Source organism: Phasianus colchicus, chromosome 11 (genome assembly GCF_987193195.1).
Source record: "Phasianus colchicus chromosome 11, bPhaCol1.hap1.1, whole genome shotgun sequence".
NCBI lineage: Eukaryota > Metazoa > Chordata > Aves > Galliformes > Phasianidae > Phasianus > Phasianus colchicus.
In genome coordinates, this window is record NC_143446.1 from 7,740,572 (window position 1) to 7,761,832 (window position 21,261).

The 21,261-nt window shown below is 40.6% G+C and overlaps 1 protein-coding gene across 3 annotated transcripts in view; it reads right to left on the reverse strand.

The window, feature by feature from the left end:
* Window positions 1–21,261, reverse strand: part of BICD2 (BICD cargo adaptor 2) — a 79,067-nt gene that overhangs the window by 14,821 nt on the left and 42,985 nt on the right. For all 3 annotated transcript variants that reach the window (XM_031608443.2, XM_031608437.2, XM_031608429.2), the window contains exons 2-6: window positions 20,312–20,524; window positions 6,905–7,057; window positions 4,121–4,573; window positions 1,858–2,877; window positions 710–861 (exon numbers count right to left, since the gene is read on the reverse strand). In XM_031608443.2, the coding sequence (XP_031464303.2) occupies window positions 710–861; window positions 1,858–2,877; window positions 4,121–4,573; window positions 6,905–7,057; window positions 20,312–20,524 (1,991 nt within the window). The remainder of the gene's footprint in view (window positions 1–709; window positions 862–1,857; window positions 2,878–4,120; window positions 4,574–6,904; window positions 7,058–20,311; window positions 20,525–21,261) is intronic.

Below are 21,261 nucleotides of genomic sequence, written 5' to 3' on the forward strand. Positions count from 1 at the left end.
AGGAGGCAACTGCACATTCCTTAGCTGTGAGAGCTGCATTCTCTAATAAGTTTGCTACTTCAACTTTGCTACTCAAAGAGAAACATGTCAATTTTTAAAGAAATCAATGGGAGTAGCAGTAAGCAACACAAACATCAAAATGAATTTCTCACTTGTACAGTGCATGTGTCAGCAAGTATGTATTATCTGCTAACACCACAAAGCACAACTAAGGAGCAGAAGCAAGTTCTGATGACCCTGTTGAGTTCACAGTGGTAAATGAAATAAGAGATGCCAACTGCAGATCAGACAACCTAACAATGCACATTTGTGTTTGCCAGCATCTTTGTTTGTTTTTCTTGATTGCTCCAGGTCAAGCAGAGTGAAATCTTCATTGAATAAGAATCACTTATTTAGCATTGATAAATGTCAGTCCTCAGCTTTAAGGACTTCAAGAACCAGGGATAATGGTCAGTAGGGACAATAACTCAGATTACTTAAATAACCCCACATCAAATTACTGTTTTGTAGCAGCATACTATAATCCTAGTATTTTCCTTGCCAACAAGAACACATTGCAGACAAACACTGTAAGCAATGAATGTGGAAAAGGAAACCCCACCCAGCCACTTACTGCATGGGCAGCTTTGCTGCTTGTGGCCAGGATGCTCAGCTGTTCCCCCACACAAGCAACGAATGACATATTTTGCAGCGTTCAGATATTCTTTACCTTGTAGCAAACATTGCTCTCAGGGAAGAAAAGGTAGCAGCATCTTCTTTCAAAGCCTTCAGCTCATTTCGCAGCTTCATCATTGTCTCCGTAACCATAGCTTTCTCATTTTCATACTTGCTTTTTAAGTTGGCAAGAGCTACCTCTGCAGTCTATCATTTACCAAGAAGAACAGAAACATAGCAGTTAATGGGACACTTCACCACTTCACATAATTAAGCATTTACTTAGTACTGGGATTTTAAACTTCTGGTCAACTTCTCTTGAACAGATTAAATCAAATTTCATCCTTGAGCATTGGAAAGAGATGGAACATAAGGGGGGCTCCTGCTCCCACCAACATGCATCAGCATCTAGGAAGTTATGAAGTATACATTTAGTAATGCCTAGCTCTAACTACTGAAATAAAAGTAGGCATTACATACTTCAACACAAAGAACAAAAATGTCTAGCATATCTATATTTACACACATCCATCCATAACTTGCACTTAGAGCATTTTGCTTATCTTACATTATGGAATAACTTTATATTAAAATACAGTAAAAAAGAAAGCTGACAGTACATATGTATTTCTTACACAATGCTGTACTTGTATTACTTTACAGGAGACAACAAAGCATGTCACAGTCCCTTAGTGCAAGTTATTTATACCGCTGCCTTGCAAATATGCATGGCACAGTCCAACCACCAAAGACTGATTTTACCTTTCAACCTTGTTATTTTTACCACGTTCTTGTATCACATGCTCATTTTGGAAAACTTTATTTTACTTTGCAATTTAAGAGAGGACATAAGCTTAAGAACTCTAGAATTCTCTCAAATAGAAAATAACTTCTTTCTTCATTTTATGTTTATTGAATATAATCTGATACAATCCACATTAGGTAGCTTCAATCTATATCTAAAGAAAAACTCTCATGAGTACATGACAGCCAAAAGCCATCTACAGCTCCAGTGCTCAGCTTCACAGTACTGAAGCTGTGCAGCTCTCCTGAAACAGCTTGTCTCTTCTCAGCCTGCTTCCCTACAGGTATCAGGAAGAAAAACTCCTCTGAGTTTAAGAAACAGCAGTATGTCCTCAAAGATAAACTCTGCTGTATTTATGACCTGAGCCTATAACCATCACATCTGTAAGACCCACTGACCTGTTTGTTGGCCTTGAGCACAGTTCTCAGAGTTGCTATCTGCTCTCTCTTGGTGCTCAACAAGGACTTCAACTTCAGGATTTCTTCCATGAGAGCTTCCTTGTCTTTGTCCACCACTGGCCCAAGTTCTTGAGTGGCAACACGCTGCCTGGACAACTCAGTTGTTCTGTCCACAGCAGCTTGCAGGTGTTTGATCTGATCACGGATTATAGCTATCAAGTTGTAAATGTTCATCGGTTCCTTCCGAGGATCTGACACAGGAGATGGCAGAGATGACACTGGAGATGGGCTGCTGTCACCACTTCCATTCTCTGCCTTTCCTAGATCAATGGTTAACAGCCCTTTAGAGAGAAGAATAGGAGACCTCCTTCCCTTGGCCTCTGGACTACTGCGTCCTCCTTTGCCTTCTTTGTAGTAATCCAGCATCACTCTATTTGGAGTTTCATTGTTGCACATGCAGACATGGTGGTATAAATTGGCCAGCTCCTCACTGAAGGTGACTAGTTCATCTTGGGCCACACTGAGACTGCCCTGTGTTTCTCCAGCAACATCACTGACTTTCTTCAGCTCCTTTTCCAGTCTGGCCACTTGCTCTCTATCATGCCTACTGGATTTTTCTAACAACGCAATCTTTTCCGTAAGAGCTTGGCTCTCGGTCTCATATCTACTCTTCTCTTCCTCATACTTAGACTCACATTCTTTGTATTTGGCCTTAAGATTTTTAAGTTCTTCTTTTAGGTCAGTGATCTCTGCCACAGCCACTTTGTATTTGCACTCCAGGATCTCTGGTCCATTGATGTCAACTTCGTAATAATCTCCATCTTCATGGCTGTCTCGGTCCTTCTCGTTGTCCAGGGCAGACTGACGCTCCTTGCTGACCTGGAGCTTCTTCATTGCATTCAGGTTTTCAGTAAGTCTGCCAACTTTCTCATGCTGCTCTGAGAGGGCCCCCCGTGTGTTTTCCAGCTGTTTCTGAGATTCCTGTAGTGTCGTTAACAAATTCACTTTTTCTCTTTCCATCTGAAACACATGAACAGAGACAACCACGTAAAGGAAACTTTTTCACTTAAGTGGCTTTATTTTAAGAGATAGCAACTTAGGTCGAGGTCCACACGGTTACAGAAGCCTGATCATATGCACATTATTGAAAAGGCTATTTCATGTACTCAGAAAAAGAAAAAACAACATAACACCAAGGAACTATTCCAAGCTGTGCTTCTCCCCAAATATCTTATTTTCATTCTAAAATGGGCATTTCTTTGTAAAAACATGCTCACAGCTGAAGATAAGCTAAAATTTACTGTTACTGTTATAATACAAATTTTCAAGTAAATATAAGACAGCAAGCAATTAGTCAAAAGTGGGAGCTCAGAGTTCCATTAAAATATTTTCCAAATTGGCCTAAGAGAAAGTTATCACAAACATAGGACAGTCCAGAATGCAAAGTCTCAGAAACACTGAAAGTTTTGAAGATTCTCCTCAGAAAGTTCTCATTTTGAAAGAAATCCATTTTTCCACAATGTTTTTTTCTAATAGGGCTCTTAAAAAAAAAAAAAAATACAAAATGACCTTAAAACTTTTCTCAGCAACAGAAATATGTACTTGGTTTCATGCTCTGCAACCTCCTGAAAGAACATACATAACAAGAAATGCTTGGCACCAATTAAAAACCTGTAATTTTAAAAATAATTACAGAAAACAGATATCATTGTGCAAAACTCCTTTTGATGAAGGTGACTGGAATAGCTATCCATTTTTTTTAACAAAATACTTACACTATTAAGTTTCTTGCTACAAGTAACATAGAGGACAGAGCATATATTGCATTCTAACATTCCACCAAACAAAACATGACCAAATTTAGCTTCTTTTAATAATAATTAAAAAATACCAGAATGTAGATTTTACGCTGCCAAACATTTAACATCCTCAAATTCTAAAGCATAGGTGTCCAACCAGCTAGTTTATGTTTTTGTTGCCCTCTTTTATGTTTTAATCAAAAATATATTAAAGAGATTTTGTCACTTGTATACATTAATTATATTACGTATTTTATATGCAGCCCAAAACAATACTTGTTCACTCAATGTGGGCCAGGCAAGCCAAAAGCCTGGACAGCTGTGTTCTAAAGCAACCAAAGATTTCAGAAATACAATTCATACTGTAAGGTGTCCCCCTAAAATATTGAGAAGACTGAAATTCCAATCTGAATGAACTCTAGAATTTATTTGTAAGTACACAGTTGTTTAGAGAACATGCTTACCTGCACAAGCTGTTGTTTCAGCTTCTGGATTTCAGAAATGTTTAATTCACTGAGAAGATCTGAAACCAGACTTGGGGCTGGGGGGAAGCCTTCATTTTTCTTGGGGGTTGATGTATTGTTCTTGCCATTGCTGTGTTTGCTGAGGCAATTTTGTTCAAATCCATTCATGATTTCGTCATTATTGGGCTCCGTGGCTTCATCACTGAACTTCAGACCATCCAAAGAGATGTTCAGGTGACTGTTGTACATGGAGTCGTTGATGTTCATATAGTGAGACAGCTCCTTACGAAGGTTGTTCTTCTGCTCTCGCTCCGTCTTCAGCGTCTCCAAGGCCTCTTCCAGCTGACGTTCAGAGATCTCCTTCAGCCGGATGGCATCTTCCAGCTGGCTGTTGAGAAATTCTGTTTCCTCCTCAAGTCTTTTGATTTCATGTTTCAGACCTTCAAACTCCACCTGAAAAGACACGAATAGGGAAAAAACTGCTAATGAAAACGTCTGCCTGCAAAGCACTGAGTACTTTTACTTCTGAATGTTTGATTTTACTGAATTGGTGAGAAGGAAATAATTCTTTCTCTGAGGTCTTGTTGCTGCACTGTCATGTAATCACTGCCTGCTTACCTTCACAGACACCACAGAATAAAATTTCTATCCAAACTGTCAACTGAGTTGATTGACTCCAACTTAATTAAGATAGCTGGAAGATGCAATGTGTGATACAGAGGCATCACAAAACAGGCTTTCCTAGCACATTATGCAAACTTTTCTTGTGTTTGATTAACAGATTCCCTGATCAGCCTTCCCACAAATTTTGTCTCAACATTTCTGAAACAGAGTCCCCCTAAGCTATGCTTCTGATTCTCTCCTGCATTACTTTTAGTATATGTCATTGGGCTTAACACTGGGGGGATGCACCTAGCAATCAAACTCTGCTTTTATACTTTCAAAATACAATGTTCTATTATTTCTGCCATCGTTGTTCCAGCAGCACATCATTGTCAGGGCTACAACTCAGACAGCTAAATGACATCTTACAGGATGCTAGAAGTTTTTACCTGTAAGACTGCATTTTTTTTTAAATGCACTGAAATTATGACCACAAACATAAGTGTAAGCTTTTGAATCTCTTGGGAAAAAAAAAAGATTAAAGAATATCCTTCCTTACCTTGAACAAAGAAACCATGCTAAATTATATGACTACTTTTTGCTAGCTATAAAAGAAAATTCAGGTGCCAATATGCATAAGTGCTGAAACACACAATTTAAAAAACAGGATCCAATCATACTAATTCAGTCTGGCAACTTAAGTCTGGGAAAACTTGATGGATTCTTCTAGTTATGCCAGTGGAATTACTAAAGCTTAATAAAATTCATCAAGTAGGATAATGACAAGGTATAAAACAAAATATTGCACTGCCATGTAAAAAATTAACCCTAGGTTCTAAATATGCCCAGTGAGCTCAAATATCTAAGACTGCAGAATATTTTTAAAGGTTCCAGAATACCAAAAAGTAGTCAGTAATTACTAGCAACTGACAAGATAACATCTGAGGTTAAATTTGGCTCAACCCAGAGAGACAGCATTCTTGAATATCATTATTTTAGAATGTGAAGACAGAGCTGGGAACTTTCACCTGCTTCTCCTAAAAGGATGAATGAGACAAAAATAGTAAAAATTAAAAGCAACCAGCTGTATAGACCAGAATTTATGAGATCACTATCTCTTCTAGTCTGCATGTAGAGCATAATTGCTCCTTCATCCCTACCACATGATGTCAAAGCACCCCAGCAGGCTTAATTAGACCAAGTATATGCAGGTGAGAACAGGCACAACCTGGAACCTTCTTTTGGGCACAGTGAGGTCAAAGAGGCAAACACTGACAAAGGTTCACATGGAAATAAGTGAAGTACATTCAACCTCACTTGGCAGAGCAGCTTTCAATCAGAACACAGGAGGAGAATTAATTAAAAACAAAACAAAACAAGGAAAGCTTTTACGAAGTGCTCGCCACAACAGATTGTATCAAAGCTACAGCTGACCTCAGAATCCTTTCATTTCAGGAATACTATACTATTCTCTCAATTGAACAGTGAATTTTGCTTAAACAATGGGATGAACAGGGACCCGAAGCATAAAAATAGTGAATTGGGCCGAAGACCATGTTTAATTTAATTATCTCCAGAAATGATAACTGAGGGAAATTCCTGAGTTGTTCCAAAAATGTAGTTTTCTTTTCCATGATCACAAAGACAGCCCAGCTGTGACTTTTCAGGTAAGGTCTGATAGCACCTTATCTGATACTGATAGAGTAACCATATCTGTAGTTCACATTTAATGAAAGCAGCCAGATGAGAAGAAGAACAGAACCAGGCAGGTAATGCAAGCACTAAGCAGCAATATAAATCTATGTTCAGAAATACATCCAGTTACAGACATGGTAGAGGAGAATGGATAGTAAGTACTGACAGAAAAGTGCAGGGAAAAGATTGAACCAAGTAACAAAGCACAGCTGGAAAAATTCTACTTCCAACAAAGGGAAAGAAGGCCATGGAAAGACTTGGACCTCAAAATAAAGCAACACAACCTCACAGCTGTGCAGAAACAGCCAGAAAAACCTTCAACATTTTTGGAACAACTCTTTGTACTGAAGTTTTTGAGTTTGTAGTCTCAAAAATAATATACATATGGAAAAGAAGTGTCTGTTCAAACAAGGAGATGGAACCAGGCTGTGACACAGGAATTAACTAGTGCTACGAGAGCAATGCTCACTATTTTGAAACACTTGCCTGATTTTGCTTCAGCACAGACACTTGTTTCTGGAGACAGATGTTTTCTTCTTCAAGCTCAGTGTAGTCTTGCAGCAAACGGGCTTCCCGGAATTTATATTCCTTAATATCATCTCGCAGGCGGGCCCTTTGGATCTCCACATTCTGATTGGCCTGGAAAAGCAAACCGCAAAGTGAGGGAGATTTGATCTGCCACAGTAACATTTCAAATGTTCATTTTTCCTTATTGCACTAATCAATTACTTCTATTCTATTCAAACAGAAACTCTTCCCCCAGTCAGTAAAATTATAGGGAAACCCAGTCACAGTAGCTAGATTTTGTTTTCTTACCTCTTACAAATTCCCACTCCACCTTTGACTCAAAAGTTAACAAGCAAGGTGGTAGATCAGCATTCATACCTATGTTGTCTCACTGACTGTAAGCAACAGATGAAATTTTGCCAGTTTGGAAGTCAATGCCTGCCTCCATCAACACTTAAATGAGAAGGGGTTTTCACAAGAGAAGGAGATTCAGATAACTCCAGACAATTCAATTATTTAGGTTACAGTCCACATAAATTCAGATTCCTTTAGTGTTCTCTATATTGATAGAAACAAGAAAGTCAGCAGTAGTGTCTACACAAATGGGTAAATTAAGGTCCAAGTACCCTTGTGAGTGTGCTGCAGGAAATAGAAATACAGCACAGGTATCAACTGGCACTGACAGAACTATAAGATAAAGGAAACGTTTGTGTGGGAGCCTATGCCAAGACTTGTATCTGGCATGTTCTGAACACAACCTCAGAACTACCTGCAACTATAAGACAAATTAATTTACAGTTGACTCTCAAGTCAGATAAACATTAGACTATATAAACTTGCCTGCTTATTTTTAGCAACAAAGAAAAGAGCACTAATTCCCAGCACACTGAGAAGCAAAAATAAACATTAATCACTGAAAGGAGACGCTACTGTACATAATGCAAGTGAGACTCTGCCAAGCGTGCATCACATTTCTCTACTGATTCTCAACCACAGCAGCGCATAATCCAGACAGTTCCTCCAATACAGATGTTTTTTGCTTTGTGGTTAGAGAATGTTGCTGCAAAACCAAGCCAAGGCTAAGACTCACCCTGTGATTCCACCTGGAAGCTTCCTGGCAAACTCAGCTTCCAGCAAAAAAGCAAAAAACCAAAAAACCTAGAGTCTAATGAAACCTTAACTGCAGAGTCTAGGTTCAAAACCAAAGCCGCAGAATTATTTACCAAGTTAAACGTTCCTGAAGTTTCCAAGTTTCTGTGAGCTGGTATTGGCTCTACCTTTGCACAAACTCAGAGCTACAGCAAACCACGCCACGGCAGCTGAAGGCTACAGACTGACATGAATGCATGTCCTAAATTCCTCTTTGAGAGCTGAGACCTCTCACCTTTGGCAGTAAGAGCCTCCAGCCTGACAATCCAAACTGTTTAACTGTTAAGACTGCAAAATGCCTTCACATCAGTCCACGTTTCACACAAATTAGGAGCTCTTCTCTGTAATTCTCCCCATTCCTGAGCAAGGGAATGCAGTGGCAGACCTCCCACAGAGCTTCTCTCCCCAGCCACCATTCAGGTTGCCTTGCTTCCGTTTGTCCATGGATGACCTAATCTTTGCAGAGGTCAATGCCTGGAAAAATTATTGGAGCCATTCTCATTTGGATAAAGAAGAGTTTCTGTCCAATCCTGTCTGTTTAATTCAGAGCAGCACTAGGAGCTCATTATTTAATGTGAAAGTATTGTCATGCTCTGTCTAGCACATGGAAAAAAAAAAAAATCACTCTGTTTCAGTACAGGAAGGGCAGATTTAAAAATAACTCCCTTGTTTCCTGAGCAGAGAAGGAAGATATAACCAAGATTCATTGTCTATTTAGCTCACTGTAGCTTCACTCTGCGCTTAGCATTTTCTTGTCAGATAAATGTGCATGCTTGCAAGCTGCAAGGTTAAATCAGTGCAATGCTATTTCACATTATAGTGAAGATTTCTTTTTAAACAGTTGTTTATATTATCTGTATGCCAAACAGTATTCAGTATTTAAAGACAGACACTTGTACATTGCACATCTTCTCACAAGTGTTGTTTTACATTCTTCAAGTCCACAGAAAAGGTGAGATGACCTACAAATAAGTTTAAACCAGAACCTTTCTGTGATTACAGCATTTCTTGCTGCTGCAGTGCCTTGGTGGATCCTTCCTCCTGTGCCCTAAATAACACAGGTTAGGAGTAAAGACGGAGCTGAAACACAAGGCATGCCTGGCTAGGCTCTTAGATATACAGAAAGTCAGATCTCCACCCTAAGCAATTAATACAGCATTTACAAAGCACCACTATCACTATGTGGATGCTGATGGCCATAAAACTCTGCTGAGTGTCTGCTCACCTGGCAAAGCCCCTTAACTAGTTAACCCAGAGAATATTCTCCATACACAAAAGACTCCCCCAGCCTGCCCAGAAAAGCATGGATCACACAAACTAGACCCTGAAGCGGTGACACCCAAGGCTATACACCACCCTGATCCTGCTGCTGGAAAGCTTGTCTTTGGCATTTTTTCCTTCTCGGCTTTGACTCAGAGAAAGCCTCTCAGTGGGGCCCTTAAATCAGTTCAATAGAGCTGCTTAAAATCTGGCAAGGGCAAATTGCAGCCAGAACCAGTTCCTCTTTTTAGAGGCAGAGAAACGCCAAGGCTGTTTCACCTGGATACACGTTCTTTGCTTCCAGCTATACATGCAACTCTGTTACCTTATCCTGCATGGATTCTGTACACAGAACTGGTGCACTCTTCTTCAAACTGCCAGGAAAACTAAGATGCTCTCAGAAGAGTTTTACAACACAGATATGTTCAAAAGAGATATTACAAAAGACAGACCAGTATAGAAAGTCATGTTTGCACTAGTAGATCTATATGCTTTCAAGAATCTATAGAAAATGTTTTTGCTGTCTTGTTTACAGAAACCCACTGGAAAAAAAACAGATATTAGGCTAAACTTGTAATTGAGACTCCTCTGCTCTTTTGTTACAATTCATAAGGTGACATGGAATATCTGCTAAAAAACTGCTAAACTTCGTAGGCCTTGCTGCTATTACTGACAGAAGCTGATGCAAACAGGGAAAGGAAAGAGAAAGGCAGAGCACTGCGGTCACTCAGAAGCAGAACAGCATTTTGTGTGTTTTCAAAAGTGAAGCCAAGCTTTAATCCCTTTTCATAAAGAAAAAATTAATAAGCCAAGAAAAGCCTCAAGAAAGATGACTCATATCCCATTCAAAGCCTCACTTCCCAGGTGCTTCTCAGGAATATCATTTCACTTTTGAATTAGGAATAAAAAAAATCCTGCAGTGGTAGCTGCAGACTAAAGTACTCAAGAAGCTCAAAGCCCATCAGGATACCACTTGTCCTCCTTGCTCTCACAGGAATTTGAACTATGAACAGAGGTTGCTGAGGCAGCTCTGCCCAGTCACATATCTCAGAAGCACGACACAAGCCTCCTAAATACAGACTGAGAACACGTGTGTTGGCTTTCTGGGTTGTTCTACAACTCATGGTAAGAGAGCTTACAGCAGATGGATAAATAGATAAATCTTCCCTCTTTTGAGGTTTACCCACACTTGGGCCAGTTGTACCAGCCTTATGTATTAGGAGCTACTTCAGTGAGTGAATCTGACCTGATTCCCCCTTCCAAGCAGAAGTTGCTGGTTTTTGTTTTATTTGGGCTAGGAAAGGCTCTGAAGAGCTCTGATTCACATGAGACATGCCAAGTCTTTCTAAGCACAAACAGGCTGAACTCGATGAAAAATATCCTGCAGGGAACAAAAATCATGAGTGTTAAGAAAGACTAGATGGAATAGGTGTAACTCACAACACATTTACCTTCCCACGGAAAGCAGAGAAATAAAGGCCAGTAGCTGAGAAAGCACACCACTCTGTGAAATATTAATGGAAGACACACAGCTATATTGAAACTGCGGTAGCAAAAATGCACAAGAACCAAACTTGTCCTCCCATAACACCCCCATGATGAAGCATCTTAGCATGGGCATGTCTGAGACTTTCTTTAGCAGTGATTAGTAGGGTGGTGCCCCAGCACTAATGCACTGAGCTCAAGATTTATTCATTTTTTTGCAAACCATTACACAAAGCTTTGTGAAGTTGTGACACTAAGGATGGGTTTATTGCAACATCGAGGAAATGCCCTACCACAGAACTTCTTTTCTGCACAATACTAGAGAAACCTGAGTTTAGTCTGCTGCCACAGTGTATCCTGGGGCAGTTTGAGTCTCTCAGAGTTACTCAGTCAGGACCTAGCCTTGCTGCAGCATGCATGTCCTGTTACTTAGCAGTTTGCTACCAACCTGTTCAAAGCACTGCACACATTCTAAGCCCTGCCCATCTGGGTAACAGCAGGGTTAATGTCTGCGGTTGGTGGCTAAGGGCACCTCAGCTCTGAGCCTCAGCTCAGCATGGGAACCTGGCTGGAAAACACTGGCCCAAAGTTAATGATAGCATTATGAATGGCGCTGTGCAACATTATTATTACAGTCTCCCCCTTCCTGCACTGGACTGCTTGCTAAGAGCAGTTAAACTCCAGCTGCTTTTCAAATCCCAAATCTAAATGCTTGGCAGCTTTCCATGTCCTTCACTGCCACATAGAACGTACTTAACTCTTTGGAGGCCAGCTAAGAGTCTGGGGAGCTGTCATCTCCGCTGTGCAGAAGGGCCAGTGAGGCTTAGCCTGGCTCTGAGGAAGAGCTGGGAAGCACAAACAGCAGAGCAGGCCCACAGCTCGACACAGGAGCCCTGGCGGTGTGAGGAAACGGTGCAGAAGCCACAGGGACACTAAGATGGGCCTGGGGCTCCTCACTGGGCCCTGAGGAATCTCTTATTCCTCACCCAGTTCAAATACAGCTTAGCATTTTCTAATACACTTCTAGCTCAATGGTAACTTCTACTGCTTGTCTCGTCGATCAAATTATTTCTGCTTTCAGATTTCAGCCTTCTGTCAATCACGATAATCAGTGGCCAAAACACTCCTGCTTCAATGGCACTGGAAGGCATCTCCATGCTATGCTCTGTGCCGCTCACACCTACAGCATACCAGTGCTAAGCTGGCCTCATCAGAAACATCCACAAACCACATACTTTCAATAATCCAAAGCACAAGCTTCTCCTGTTAATTAAAGCCTTCCCTGCTCTGTTACAAGGTCTGTAGGAGGCTTGTTTATGTTCTTACTCATGACTCTTACTCCAGTATTAAAGGCCTGCTTTAGAGTTTCCATTAGCTGTTCCCAACAGTGTCACTCTATTGGGCAGATTCATACCAGCACGCTGCAGCATCGTGCCAGAAGCCTATATGACTTCAGCACTGGATTCCACAGATCTGTCAGACTTGAAACAATTCACAATTAAAATAACATTTACAAAACGTTGAAGTTAATTCAGCTATCAAAAGACTAGAGAATCCCTACTGCCTTAATTTGGCCACAGTTAATTTATATGTAAAGTATGAGATAAAAGCTTTGGCTAAATTTATACTCCTGATATTAGTGGCTTACTTTCACAGTGCCACACCTCCTGGATGTGGAAAGTGCTTACTTCACACTACCTAATCCCACTGAGATACAATCACCTCAAAACCACTAGCTCAGAGCTCCATCACTGCTTCAAACAGTTTTAATGAAGTAAATCCCAAAGGAGTTATTAATCTAAATTAATGATACCACTTTATAAGCAGCAAAGGTAATATGAAAGATTTTGCTCACGTGTGGATTATGGAAGTGGTACTCCTTTATACAAAGCACAACAAAATAAAGGAAAATGTGGTAATATTATAGAATACCTACAGAGGCCTTAAGGGTAAAGTATACGAGTTACCACTTGCTCATGGAAGCAGCAGCCTTGCCCCTGCTGTATGGGGCATCAAAAGCACTCAAGCATTCAGCAGCAGGGAGCTGTGCCACTGATGGATACAGTAAGCGTTATACTGCAATTCTGGATAAGAGCATTTTCTTAACCCTTCTTTTTCCTGTGCAGCATGTGCTAACAGCACAGTCCCACCTTTGGTCGTGGTTGTCATCTGGCCTCAGGATCATTCAGCATTCCCAGATCAAAGCGTTCAGGCACAAGGACTACACAAATGTTTCTAGTGCATTTTTTTATTTCATTTTTTATTTTATTTTTTTAAACCACGGGCAGAACTTCTGGCAAGAGAAGGACCAAATGAACAGAGACAACAAACAAGGATGACGTTGAGGGATCAGCACACACATAACCTTCGCTGCTGCATCGCAGCCTGCATTTTTGATTTCCAAGTGATAAACTATGAGTTAGCAGCAGCAGCAGCACACAGGCAGCTCAGATATTCTTTCGGCAGTCTTGTTTACCACTTAGCAGGGCAGTCTTTAATAACATTCAGATGACTTAATACAATTACTTCACATGTCTAATTTATGAAGTCTCCTTTCCTTTTCCCAGTTGAGCTTCAAACAGTGTGTCACAGCTAGCTTGTATTTTACAGAAATAAACAGATGTGGGGACACAGCAATTAGATCTTCAAACAATGACTAAATGCTGTTTCCAGAGATTTCTTTCATCCCTCTCAGCTGTTATCTTACAGCTACAGAAGGCGTCAAAAAGCCCAAAGCACCACCAGGTCAGTCATTCTGAATGTATTTAAGCCACAGCAACCTCTTCCTTGCAGGACACATTTCAGATGGAGCAGCAGAATATGCTGAAGTGTTATCCCTGTAATTGGCAAGATACTGTTTGGCCTATAACCAACTCACAAATTGCGCTCTGTGCCTGTTATATGGTCACTGACCTATAATCAGCCTTTGACCACATAACAGTGATACTTATCACTTCTATAAATCTTTCTATAAAAAGGATTATTTTCCTAACATGTGTTTTGATAAATCAAAACTAAAACTACACTGCATAAAAATCTACAGTAAGAGTCCCTTTGCCACAAAGAAAGCTCTGTTCTTTGACCCCATGCTAGTTTCTCCTCCCACAAGAGCTTTTGTCCAAGAAGTAGAGGAACTCAAATGGCTGAGGTCAAATAGCTCTGTTAGAATAACCACCAGAAACATACTGTCGTAAGACACAAGAAGTGCATGTTTCCATTCTTCTTTACTAGATTCTCCACTTAAAAGCAAAATATCATGACAGCAGACCATTCTTAGAAGCAGATGTCTGTGCCTGTGCTGACACTGCCAATTTTATTGCTAGTAACTCATAAATTGACCCAATAAATACTGCTCCTGGAGCTACTGTCTGTTTTCACATTGGCCACATAACTGCCAACGGTATGATCTTCCTTAGCTATTCTCAAAAGCTAGATCCAAACCACTAATTGAACATGCTGAAATCGGTCATTTGTTTTTTTCAGTTCCTGCAGCTGGGATAACAGAAAACCAAGGATACCTCTCCTGCTTCCAGACCTAAGCTGTGGGGTCACACACAGAAGCAGCTTGGATTTCAGTGCTTGAGACTTCTCAGTAGCTGGTAGTTCAGATCAGTATTTTTCCTTCACACTTGGCAACATCAGAAACAGCTCAGATCAGTATGAATCTGACACACAGAGGGCAGGCAGCTTTGGGTCAAGGCCAATGCTAACTGCCTGGCGTTTGTCTCGCTTGCTCTTTCAGAACAGCAGAAGACAGCTCCCTGCAGGCACAAATGCTAACAAGTAGTAGGGGTTAATGAGGTAGCTACACTTACTAACGAAAGAGAAGAGAAAATCAGTTGATGCTGCCTAAAAATCTGTTCCCTCTGTCTGCCAATGACCTGCTGGGCACTGACGGGGAGCTGGGAGGTACGTGTGATGCATCACCATCCTAAACTTATTCACCTAAAAAAAGTCAAAAAGGCATACCAGTAAAGTACATCCAAACTAAACTTGAAAACCAAAACACAGGGTAAAAAAAGGAACAGATACTTGTCAGGGCAGCAGGAGTACAGCAATGCTATTTATAATACTGCAGGCACATTCCCTGGTCAGTGCTTTGTGCTTCTGCCTGAACCAAGTTCTCTCACAAGCCATGCTCTTCAAATCAACTGTATGTGACTTGAAAATAAATCCCAACTCAATTCATCAACTGCAAAACTACTGGATTAAACCAAGGATGTTTTTTCCCCAAGCATACTACAGTACTGCTTTGAGGTACAGACTAATAAGAGCTCTTATTATCAAAAAAAGCCAATCTGACCCAAATAAATCTTGCTTGGAAACACTGCCAAAAGCCACCTACTTTAATGGAAGCACTGCCAAGCACAGGGAAAACAAAGCAACCTCCCTGCTTCTGCATCCTAAAATTATGCTACCATCAAACCCCCGCGGAAATTTTCACTCTCCATGGAAAAAAGAACAAGCTTCTTTAATTAACGTTTTGTAAAGCAACTTCAAGCCATTGTTCCACTGATTAGAGCACTTCCAGCTACTCCTTTAATTGTGCTTATTGATTTTTGATCTTTTAGGAGATTACAGCTGTGTATACCAGACTTTTTCCCTCCACTGCTGCTGCTTGAAGCCCCGGGCAAACCCAAGGTCATAACGAAGGTCACGAGGAGCCACAACAACAGAGAAGGGCTCAGCCTGCTATTACTGCAGTGCTGATGGGCACAAAGCAATTTAATTATAATACAACAATGAGGAGATCCCCTGCAAGCCTGCTACCAGGTTAATTCCCAAACAATAGACTACGCTGGAATCTTAACTGCCAATTAAACTGAAAAGCATATCTACACAGTTATGTAGTGTCAGAAGAACAAGAACCTATGTTAATGTTTCTTTAAAACCTGCAATTGAAGACACACAGTGCTCAAATGGAGCCTTCCAACTCCTGATTTTCAGCATCAAGTCATTTCTGAGTCTCTAGGCAGCAGCCATTACAGCAAGAGAAACGCTGCTGTTAACATCCTTCTGCTGAATATATCAGTGAGCAACAACAATAGCAGAATCATGAGCAGATGTCTCCTTGAATACGTGCGAAGCACATCAACTGGATTTCCACAATTCCTCTTCTTTACAACGGATTTTTGTTCTATTTCAAATGGATATAAAATGACACACGACTACTTTTTTGTAAAAAAACAAGAATTAAAAAAACCCACTGAATTCTCATTATTATTTTTTAATAAAAGAGGAAATTGTCAGTATAAAAATCAACATCAATGAAAATCAAAAGGTGGGAAGAGAACAGCTGCCACCTGGAGCCACACGCAGTGTGCTGGGCCAACACACAGCAGCGTGCTGCTCTCGTGCTGCTAGCACTGCACTGACCTTCCTGCATGGGACAAGACAGGCAATGGCTGTGCCCACCTGCCCAGACACCCCTGCCTGGGCTCCAGCCACAGACGAAAGAGGGTGGATAAAAACACAAATCAAACAAAAAAATCACTGTGACTCTTTGAATTCTTTCAGTACATTAAAGGATAAGAAATCCAGTCCTGCACACTACATTTCAAGTTGCTCCAAGGAAGCATCACCACTTTGCTTTTAGAAATGGAGTTTTATCTTTTTGCTAACAGCTACTTTTACACTTGGAGCATATTCAGCTGATTTCCAGCTACACGTCTCACTTCAGAGCAAACCCTTTAGGTATGTTCTAGCATTATTTAAATGCGCATTCACAGTTAAATGTGAATACACAGCAATTGTGTATTCACAGTTCTAAAAAACAGTAACAAATCAAAGACTGTCATTCTATACATATATTATTTAGAGCACTATATCTGGGCTCAGAAGGGACCTAAAACTCACAGGTGGGAAGTCAGCTCTGTAAGAGGGAAACAGTCCCATGAGCATAGCAGGGCCAGAGAACTGCATTGTCTAGATTATCCCTCAGTTTGATACACATTTTCTTGTCAACGACTAATCAGGAAAATACAGCGTATAATGCAAGAAAATGAAAGACAAGTAAATTTCTTCAATGTCAATTTCAGAAAAATACTTCGTTCTATATCCTTGAAGAAATAAAATCCTACATATTTTACTAGGAACTCATATTTCTTCAGAGATGCTATTTAGCACATTGACATTATTTGTATATCAGCTACTTTTCATAACTAATGCAGACAAACACACACAAAAAATGTATTTCCTTCTTGAGTTCACATAATCACAACACCTTTTGCTTCCCTGGGAAAGAATTGCTCATTTATTTTTCATCTTCTGCATACTTGGGCATGGCTGCCTCATGATTTAACAACCAAATCAGTCAGCTATGAAATCTTCTTTGGTGCCACCAAAATAGAGGAGGCATGAAAGATCCAGAAGGCATGGCAATTAGCAATTGCTCAGAACCAATTACTCCTTCTAGTGACTCTCCAGGCCACAGGAGCTGCTGAGCTAGCTAATAACAGCAGTAAAACTCATCATCTGTAACCACCCTGCTGACCTGTCTCAACAGATCATTCACCAGAAAGTGTCAAAACCACTTGTGTCTGCTCCAGCAATTCCAGGTGCATCACACATCACTCCAAAGCCAATTCACTTTGAGTGTCCTGAGAAGACCTGAAAGGAACAACAGTATCCCCAACGAACTTCCAACTGATCCAAGGTGACATCTGCTTTCATACCACACCATCACTACTGATGGAAGCAACTCAAGTGGAGCTGCTGCCTGGTTCACTTAACCATCTTCCTGTGCCACCATATGAGATTTTTTTCCGCAAAGCTCCAACAACAGTGAAATTCTGTGTCCTATCAGGTAGCTGTGTTAGAGTAGATAACTTTTCCAACCAGCCCTTACTAGCAAGTATCTGTTAGAACTAAAATTGAGATTCAGCACTGTTAGTTTCTTGCCTTTTCAGCCCTTCCATAGCTTTTTTTAAAAAACAAAAACAAAGAACAAAACGAACAAAAAAAACCAACAGAAGACCTCTTTCTATAGTCAGAAGACATTATCAAGCATTTTCCACATTCCTCCTCTGGATTAAATCCAGAACAGATGCAATAGAAGTATTTTCTTATTCCTCTCAACATCTTGCAAGTCAGGTCTCTTGATAGGCAGCAATACAGGACTTCCAAAACACACATTATAAAGGATAGATCCATCTATAAGTAATCTCTGCAACAAGATGGAGAAGAGCCACAGTTTTCCTTTCCTGGGTAGTCAGAAATACTGACAGAAGGAATTTCCACTCCATCTCTGTGGTATAAAACAGTAGGTCATATTCCACTTTCAGCTCAGCACTTTCTTGCTGTTGAACTACAAAAGCATTCTTCACAGAAGAAGATGCACAGCATTTCTTTGGACTAATGTCAACATGAAACCTAGCTAGAGCTAAGTATGGCTACAGGGGCTAGGGAAAACAAGTGTTCACCTTGCTCACTCACTAGCTTAGAAGAGTCGTGACATTCACATCAATTTTTCCCCACAGAATATTTCCAGATTAGTTTGCCATTACATCTATATATCACCACAAAAGGCTTGTGCATGTCCTCCCCAACAATACCACTGGAACACAACTATTTGGACTTCTGTCGCTTTCTGATGCACTATACTAAAGAAAAGCCACGTCCCTCAGGATTGCCATGCTGACTTGGCTTTTTTGCAGACCAAGAGAACCCTGGCACCTCTGTTCACACACCTTGTCTAGTTGCTTAAAGCAAGTCATCAGAAGAAAACTCAAACCAAAATGCAAATAGACATCTTAAAAGGAAGAACTCCACAACCCACATGGTCAGTTGGCCCAGATGTTTTCATTTGCACACTCAAGTTTTCATGCTCTTTCTTTGGTCCTTCTCCCCTCTTCAGCTACACCACAGCTTATTATCTACAGAACAAACAGCTAGGATTTAAAAAAGGGAAGGCGATATGAAAGAACACGTTGAGATGACAAAGCAATATGCGGTCACTGGTTGTCAAAGTCACCTACAGAGAAACCCCTAACTGCAGAGGTTATTATTTATCATGTTAAGTTTTGATTATGTATATTTTTTAAAACTTTTTTTTTTAATTGAGTTCAGTTTCAAAGTTTAGAATCAATCAGAATGCTGATCATCAATACCAATTTATGTTCAAGTAACTAAACAAATTTTTCCCATTTCAGCAGAAGAAAGCTTAAAAAGTGTGTAATGTGTGAGCACACAAGACTGAGCGGGTGAGGTGGAAGGACAAAGCACAAGAAGGAACACTAAAACCTGCTCATCCAGGGGTTGTGTAAAGGAAAATGCAGCTCCAAGCAGATATGTCTGGGTAGCTGAAATATGACAGTATCCAGAAGGAAAAATCACCTTAAACTGCAGTGACTCACCAGGCTGGATCAAAATCTGCCGATCAGCATGCTCAGAGCAGCACTCTGTATCCATTACGGACATAATGCCACCTCTGGGGTGAGGAGCTTTAAAGCTCTTAATGAAAGTTAGGAAATAAAGACATGAGCTGTGTGTGCCTGCAGCAACTGGTTGCTTGCCTAAACAGAGCATGTGGATTGATTCCAGTTCTATTATCCTACAGCCAGGTCCCACAAAATTCAAGTAGATCTAGACTGGCTTGTTTCAAGACCTATGACGCTCCACCCCCAAATCCCCAACCCCCAATCTACTTCTCTGTTGCATTCCAATTCCAATTGAACCCCCCAAAACCCCACAAAAGTAACATACACTTTCCAGAAAGACTCTTAATAAGACTTCTCATTTCCTCATGAATTTCACTACCAAATATTATCCACATAACTATTCTCTAAAGAAGTAAAATCACTTTTAATTTTCAATTTCACCTAGTGAAATACATCAAGATTAAGATGTGGGCTCTTAGATAACTTTCTTTTCTGGCAGAAAAACCTACAGCTGATTGTCCCAGGGCCAGGAGAGACTAACACAAAGTGCTTCAAAGAAAGGTGCAAAGAAATCTGATGAGTAATAACTGTGGATTGTTTACCACATCCATTTGTGGTTTACAGTCTATGTAACTCTTACTCATTCTACATTTAAGCAATGAGTTGAGTTCTTAAAACAATCTTTTCCTCTATCAGTACCAATGATAGTCCATTTGAGCTACAGATTTCATGAACAATTACATTGTTCAATGAACATCTCAGTGATTATTTCTCATCAGAAACAGGCAACGTCAATCCTAAAGCAATAAAAAATGAACGGTACCTTGAGAAAATAAGTCAATCACCCTGTGAAAAAGTAAAAAAACGTTATTTTCATGAGGGAGAACACAATATAAAACTTTACCGTTAATCCAGAAATCTGGATTTACCATACTGTTGAATTAACAGCTTTGGCTGAAATGGGTGCCTTGCTGAAATCTCAGGGGAGGCAATCTATTTTGTCACTGTAAAGAAGGTATCGATCAACTCAACAATCTTCCTCGTTTTGCTTACACAGCATACGAAAACACAACCACAATACTAACCGTGGCACACACTTTTCACCTTCACTTACCTCTTTCAGTTCCTGTGCAACAGAATTAAGGCGTTCATTTTCAGACTGGGTGTTGGCAAGGACATTTCTGAGCTGCTTCAATTCTGTCTGCAGCTCCATAACCTTCTTCATGTAGTACTCTTCCTTGGTAGCCGATTCCTGAATCAAGGTCTCCTCTCTGCTCTCCCCATCTGCTGCTACCTTCTTGTGATTGGTATGGGCCTGCCCAAAAGCCTAGGACAGTAAGAAAAATCTTTTGTTAGTAAAACTAGAACTTTGCATAAATAGCTTCCTTTTTAAATAGCTGGAACTATTTACCCCATGTTTCTCTCTTGTAAAACAAAGCAACTTTTTCCCTGTGCTCTCCCAGGATTAGACACTTAAATGCTATCAAGTAGCTAACGCAGAGCTCTTGAAAGGAACGTGCAGCACCCAAACAATTGTTTATGATGCACAGGATTTTCACTTAAGTAGAAATTCACAAGAACTCCTGTAGAAGGGAACAACCATCTATAGACTTGAGTCTGAAGTTTAAGCAAGACTTTGGTTTTTCAGCAAGACAGCGGTGAGATGACCAAAAACTTCTGCATGCGTGTATTCTGTACAGTTGGGTCAGACTCACTTCTACGAAGACTGAACCACTGACAACAACCTGTTCCTTTCCTCAGGCAGGGAGCACATCTACCCCTTCTGATGCAGCTACAGCAAAAGAAACCTACTACCATTCTCAGTTGCTCACCACTGGAGATGACCATCCCTCCAACCTGCTAACACACTGATTTCAGTCAGAAGCGAGCCAGGCTAGCAGACTGCTGTGTAACCAGGTTAAGCTAACCTGGGTCAGCCTGGATGAAGTAGGTCAGCACATGCTCACCCCGCCAGCTCTGCTCCTGCGCTCGGAGCCTTTATCCCTAGCAGTGTGCCAGTGAAGGGGCTTAGAGGCGGGTCAGAGATCTAACCTCTTCAGAAAG